The sequence below is a fragment of the Octopus bimaculoides genome, chromosome 6 (genome assembly GCF_001194135.2).
Source record: "Octopus bimaculoides isolate UCB-OBI-ISO-001 chromosome 6, ASM119413v2, whole genome shotgun sequence".
In the NCBI taxonomy this organism is placed as follows: domain Eukaryota; kingdom Metazoa; phylum Mollusca; class Cephalopoda; order Octopoda; family Octopodidae; genus Octopus; species Octopus bimaculoides.
This window is the reverse complement of record NC_068986.1, coordinates 45,953,800-45,961,378: the sequence shown is the minus strand read 5'-3', so window position 1 is coordinate 45,961,378 and position 7,579 is coordinate 45,953,800. Positions and strand designations below refer to the sequence as shown.

The following is a 7,579-nucleotide window of genomic DNA, read 5'->3' as shown; positions in this document are numbered from 1 at the left end:
CATATACGTATGTATATATGCATATATTTATATATTATTTATATTATTATGATCGAACGCCATGCATCCTTTTCCAAGTAAGTTTTGTCTACATATATATATAGGTATATATGCATGCATACATGTGTATGTGTGTACATATATATGCACACATATGCATACATACACAAAAACGTAGAAATACTAGGTTTTTTGAGGAAAGAGCAAAAGATATTGACACTGGTTCTCCAAATCAAATCTATTAGTGGTGCAATAAAGATTTGTAAGACATTCCAAAGATTCTCCATCTGAGATTTTTTAGATAAATAGATGCCCACACTTGACTGTGGGCATTGGCAACTCGACCAACACATCAACTCAGCCAGATATTTACAAACACCTGGAATTCTTTTAGCTTAAAAAGCCTTGTTGTTTTGTTAGTGGCTGACTTGAAGTTTCTTATAAAGAATTTAGCTAAAACTCCAAGAAAAATCATACGTAGGCACAGGTGTGGCTGTGTGGTAAGAAGCTTGCTTCCCAACCACTCAGAGTTCAGTCCCATCGCAAAGTACCTTGGGTAAGTGTCATCTACTATAACGGTGAGCTGATCAAAGCCTTGTTTGTGGTTTTGGTAGACAGAAACTGAAAGAAGCCTGTCGTATACATATATATATATATATATATAACTTTCCTTTGATTGAAACTGAAGAAAAAGATGAATAAGCCTCATAGCCAATGTTAGCTGTATGTCAATAATCTGGTTATTTGCTTAAATAACTATAATTTTAAACTTACAAGGCTACCATCAGTTCTTCTTTTAAAAACAGATAATAATCAGATTTAGTGTGATAATTATTACTTAGTGCAATGAAACAAATGAAAAAGGGTTTCAGATGTCTAATTTATTACTGTTTATTGCAGATTTATTTTGTTTAGTAAATTTATTTCTTCATTCTAAGATGTTTCTTATGTTTATCAGAAACAACTCTCATATTGATAGTTGTTTATACCCTTTAATAAAGTAATGCTCTAGTATGGGCACAAACCACTGACTAAAATCAGTAAAATAATGGTTTCTGATTTAAGAGTGAGGTTTTGCATCGCTGGAAAATATATGATTGAAAAGAATTTTCTTTTGTGTTATGGTTTAAGCTATCATCTTGATTTATAGAATATAACATTTTGTTTGATGACAGATTTGTAAATACATTGTTACAAGGTCTGCTTTGTAATTGTGTTATCAACATATATATGTTAACAATTTCTAAATTAGTCAAGCATTTTTCTATTAGTAAAGTAGCCAGATATATAGATATTCTAATAAATTATTTTATTATCATGAAGTATATAATATGTAATAGGTTTCTAAATTTGATTTACTGATGAAAATTCAAATGTAAATAAAATGTTTCATTTGCTAATAAAGTGCTTCTCTACAAAGAAACATTGAGTATACATATTAAAAACTATATTGTATCAATACCATCTCAAGCTAAAATATTTGTTAGATTTTTTTTAGTTAAGAATGATTTACTTTCCTCCTTATCAATCAAAAGAAGATCGCATGTGAAATATTTTTAGATGAAAGGCACTTTGCTAGCATATAATTTTATTAAGTGGATTTATTCAGTTACATTTCAATTCTTCATAAAGCAAAGTATGATTAATTTTTTCTTAAATCTGGTAATATTTAATTTTCATTAACAAATTTTTTGAAAGTTGGAATCAAAGTATCAATGATCTTGTGTTATCTGTTCTTATTCAGAAATAAATGTCATGATTAATATTATGTTTTATCTCCAGAAAGAAGTACTTTGCTCAAAACATTCATTTTAGCTTTAATAAAATTTTTAAAATATTTGAAATTTTCAAAACGTTTTTGTGTATTTGAATGTAGTCTATCATATCATTTTATTAGTTTTATTTTGATGCCATATACTTTTATTTATCTTCTATTATTTAATTCACTTATCAGGAAATTTTTTTTCTTTCATCAAATGTTTTATGAGAGTTATCAATACCAACAATTTCTTCATTGTTATTTCTCATTCTATATGATTTGTTATGATAATATTTACATATTCTTTAAAAATATTTTCTTTCTAGAGAATGTTGAACCAATCATAAACTTCACAATATATGTTTATTTTTTCCTTTAGTCTAATATTATTAATCAAATGCATTCATATACATACAAATATGCAGGTATGCTCACACATGCATTTGGTTATATTCTACTGCATTACAATGCATGTATGTCACATGCACATGCTCGAGTAGCCTTTAGGTTGATATATATATATCAAGATGTTATACTGTCCTATAGATAAACAATTATCTTCATGCTAGATGTTTATTGTTCAAGTTTTGTATAGAATTTCAAAATATTTAATTTCCTTCAATTTTTTTCCTGTAAATATATCGTTATTTTCTCCTCATACGTAATGTCTAACATTATCTCATTGTGTCTCTATGGAAGACATAACATTCCACATTATATCACTGAATCTTACATAGAAATTTACCTGCATTAAACAAGCACCACATCTAGAAGATCTGTGTCTGATATGCAACAGACAATGTTAAGTACCACTCCTACAGGCCAGTGTGGTTCATGAAGCAATTAGGTTGACTGAATTAAATGGAAACAGTAGTAATGTCAAATTATGACTCTTTGAGCTAGTTTCAGTTTTCAGTTGAAGCATTTCATTTCATGTATTCTATATTACCTTTGAGAATAGCATAAATATCATGCAATTTTTCCCTCCACTTATACATTAGTGACATCATGCCTAAGTAATAAATCAATATTAAGTTATCAAGCCAGTCTAAGCTATTTACATGGTAAAGCATTCATTTTTCCAAACTAATTCAACTGGAGTTCAACAAGGGAATGTATATACAGTCATTTGAACAACTAGAAATAACAGTCAAATTACTCTTATATCACATCCCACATTTTTAAAAGAGATTATATTAAGAGTACATTGGATAACAGTTTTAGATACCTGATGCCTGAATATAATACATAATGCACATCTTTTGAATGCTTTTGGTTATAGGTTTACTCCTGGCTGGGGTCTAAAAAATAGCAACAATTGGAATATTCAGAAATAGAACACTTTTGCATTCTGTGTACCAACATATTGATAGTTTGAAATACTATATCACAAACATGTCCCTTTATTCCTACTTTCATTCATAGAATTATTTGGATTTGTTTGTATTATAATATTACTACTGATTTCTGATAGTGACTAAAATATGGAGAATATCAATATCTCTACAGCTAATAAGTCTTTGGTACTCATAACGTTGTCAGTTATATATAGTGCTGTGATATATTTAAATCTAAACACCTATTTAAATCATGCAAACTCAGATGTGGACACATAGGAGAAATAATAAAGGAGATCTCAGGAATATAGATGATGATGGTGATCATGAAGATGGTAATAGTGATTATAATGATAACTGTTATGATAAGGAAGATGGGGAAATCATCATCATCGTAGTTTTAGTCTCAATTTGTCCAGGCTTGCATGGGTCAGACAAAATTTACTGAGGGTAATTTTTTTGTGACTAGATGCTCTTCCTTTTGCCAACCTTCACCTGTTTCTGGGCAGATATGTTTTCATGAAAGACTGCAAATGGGTGGCACTGCCTGTATCATAGTGACATCTGTTTACAATTAGCTTGCAATGTCAAGACATAAACACACACATGCATGTGTATGTGTCTAAATATACATGCACATATATGACAAGCTCTTTTTCAGTTTCCCTCTACAAAGTTCACTTGCAGTGCTTTCGTTTGCCTTATCCAATGTCCACACTGTAAAGTGGTTGGCATTTGGAAGGGCATCCAGCAGTACAAACTATGCCAAAACTAACTTCACCTGCGCTTGTGCTATGTAAAATGCACTCAGTCCATTCTGTTGGGTGGTTGATTGGAATTAGGCAGGGCATCCAGTCATAAAAACCCTGCCAAAACAGGCACAGAAGACTGGTGCAGGCTCCTGTCAAACTGTCCAACCCATACTAGCATGGAAGGTAGACATTAAATGATGATAATGATGATGATGAAAGTGCTGTGCAGTGGGACTGAACTTGAAGCCACCTGAGTGCAAAACAAACTTCTTAATCATACAACCATGCCAGCACCTATCAGTATTGTAATTTTAATTGTGGTTATGGTTATGATTGTGGTCAAAATAATAATAATATTGAGTAATGAGAGAGATTGAACATTTGATTTTTTGATTTAGAAAAAATTATCAGTTTATCAAAAATGCTTATTCTCACATTTCTTATATCTTCCTTATCAGATATTATCTGAGTAAATCAGTGATTACTAGAGATACATAGCAAGAGCATTTTACTTTATTCTCTCTACTCCCATTCATTCATTACTAATTTCATCTACACCAGCTTTCTCTTGAATGGCATAGCAGTATTGTTTGTTGCATCACTGCACTTTATTTACTTGATGTGTAGATGCACTGTCTGTTAGCCAAGAATAGAACAACACATCCTTTTCTTGCTACTAATTGCTCTAGCAACAATAGACAACTAATTCTCACTACCTTCCTAGAGATTACTCTTCTGTTGCAGTGAAAATTGTGAAGGTCATAAGGACTATTTAACATGTTAGTCTTTCATTTCTCTTTCTTTTTTTTTTTTTTTGCCTGTTCGCATATGTTGACAGGAGAATTGGTATCTCTATTAGAAATTGCAAATAAATACATCACATATGAAATGTATACATTAGAGAATTGCTGGGTAAATGAGTTTACCTTAATTTTTCTCTATTTTTTAAATATTCTGCTATTGTGTGGTAAACACTGTAGAGCAGAAGATGAACTAAAGTTTTTGAGCCAGTTTTAGTTTAAAATTGAAACATTTCACTTCATGTATTTCACATTACCCTTGAGCATAAATATTACAATAGCATAAATATTACAAAATTTCTTCCCAATAGATTTTTTCATCATACGCAAGTAATAAATCAATAAGTTATCCAACCAGTCTTAGCAAAATTTACATGGTGAAGCATTTTCTAATCTTATTTTCCAACCATATTTTGACATTACTACTATTTTCAACACTTTGCTTAATTAGTTTTTGCAATGTACTGTTTCAATTAACAACCCACTTCTATTACTTGTAATATGACAAATAGTTTCTATGAAAAAAACTACTAAATACCTAAATATATATTTACACTACTACAAAACTGATGTTTACAATGAAAGAAAAATAAGGAGAAATATTTTATTAAATTTTTTTTTATTACAATTAATATTTTGTTATAGCTTATAATTCTAATTTTAGAAATATTTTTAATTCCAAAATATTTCTAATTTAACGTCTTCAAGGAGAAAAGGTAGTTGCAGCTTTCAGAGGTTTTTTTAATGCCTAAAATTATTTAATTTTACTTTAAGATATCTAAAATTAAAAGTGTAAGGTTATGAATTCTGGTTTTCATACCACACTTAACTCCTAGGGTTAAATGTAATTGAATATATTCAGACAGGTTAAGCATCACTTTATACAAAACAAATACAAATATATAAGAAAAGTAATATGAAAAAAATAAATACAGATGAATAAATAAATATAAGAATACAAATCAAAGCAACCCATCTCCACATAAGCACACTTATATATGTGACACTTATATAGGATTATGTGCATGATAAGGATCTGACCCTCTCTCAATTTGATCACTTCCAACAAGCAGATTTTCCAAAAATTGCCCCTGAATAATAATGATCTTAACTAAGTTATGAAGGCTCTCCACATCCACTCAGACCCTTCACAATTCAGCAAACTCTCATCTATTAGCAGATCACTGAAATGTTTTCTATTAACCATCTTTCATTCGGAGGCTCCCAAAACTCTCTGCCAAACATAATCTTTAGCCTGTCCTGCATGTAAAGAGGATACATCACTACTTCATAGTCATCATCAGTCCCTGGTACTAGTGGCAAGTTGGAAGAGAGAATTCACTTGTTTCTACTCCAGCCATTCCTGGGGCTATGATTACTAGTGTTCTGGAAAGATCTCAGTACCACCAGTTTCATTGACCATCTCTCTATTTCCTCAGTGAGGTACATTTTTAGGAAGGCCTCATTGTCTTTGAGGTCATAGGGACCTAGGTGTCTACACAGATCCTACTTGACCACTATTTGATGCAAGTTACCTCTGCATTCACCACATTCCCATAGTGCTGCATAAAGGTGGCAATAATTCAAGATTTTATATTTGTGCCAACATCTCTAGCTGTAGTTCCAATATGTCTAACATTTTGTGACACCAGCTTGTAGGCAGGTATACGACTCACAAACTGTCTCCTTGCCTCATCCTCATTCTCAGACACTAAATACACACTTCCTTAGTCTATGGAGGACACATTCTGTCACATATCAGGTATGGCTTCTGCTACTCACTTTCCATGTTTTGAAAAGCAGTGTTGTGCTTTGCAACAATGACAATAGATAAAGTAGCAACAGCAATAACATAAAATAAATATCATAATGGCACAATAATAATGACAATGGTAATGACAACAGCAAGAAGAACAATAGTTTTGAAAACATATTTATTCACATTTTAGATTAATTTTCATCTTTCAAAATGAGTTTTCCTGTAGAGTGGTTTACAATCATAAAATATAGCACATCTTTCACTCAATGCATTTGCCATATTTTATTTTATCAGTGCTACAGTCACTTTTAAACATATATGTTTGATGATGTTTATGATTGGTGAGAGATTTCTTTAACTGTTTTAGAATTTGCTTGTTATACCTTTCACAACATTATATTTTGCCAAATAAATCAGAATTAAGCTTCTGTTAATGCTTGACTGGTTAAATAAAACAGTATATTTTTTATAGGTGTGAAGCAACCGTGCTTAAACCACCACTGCAATTTCCACGGAGTGTGCGTAGTTCGTGAAGGAAGGGCTGAATGTGACTGCCCAACTTGTTCAGAGGAATTTGATCCAGTAAGTTAAAAAGTATACCTTTTTAATTTTTTCTTTTTTTTTTTTTCGCTTACTAGAACCGGAGGAAGGGATGGCTGCCATGCCTTTGCAAGCCTCTGAAATTGGTGAGATTAATATATTAATGTTCTTATTGAATCATTACAAACCAACTCCTGCAGGAAAGACAAGAGCAAGGAAAGAGTTCCAGAAAGCAGACGCTCTGAGAAGGGCGACTGGGCATAGAGTTTTGTGCAAATTCTGATAGGATTTGACACAACTGGCATGAAGAGAGGAATAAGAAAGACAAATGAGTCACAAGTGCCTTAATGGAAGTAGCATGAGCCTAGCTAGTTCTAAGCAGTGGGGACCATTTAGTTGCAACAGAAAAGGCAGACTAGTCTAGGAGTGACTTTATACCAATCAGTTAAATGGCTCTTTTCTGAATATGGGCATTTTAATAACTTACAATTAAATAATTGTTAATGCTAACATACTTTAACTCTAAAATTACACATATACACAGTACATACTTGCACAAACACTCACACATGCACGCATGTGTGTAAGTATGTGTATATATATATATATATATATATATATATATATATATA

General features: G+C 31.4%; 1 protein-coding gene across 1 annotated transcript in view; it reads left to right on the top strand.

Moving 5' to 3' along the window:
• The window catches only part of LOC106868360 (agrin), a gene marked incomplete at its 3' end in the record, with an annotated part of 738,012 nt that overhangs the window by 627,073 nt on the left and 103,360 nt on the right, over positions 1-7,579 (top strand). The window contains exon 10 of the mRNA XM_052968462.1: positions 6,880-6,989. Coding sequence (XP_052824422.1) covers positions 6,880-6,989 — 110 coding nt within the window. The remainder of the gene's footprint in view (positions 1-6,879; positions 6,990-7,579) is intronic.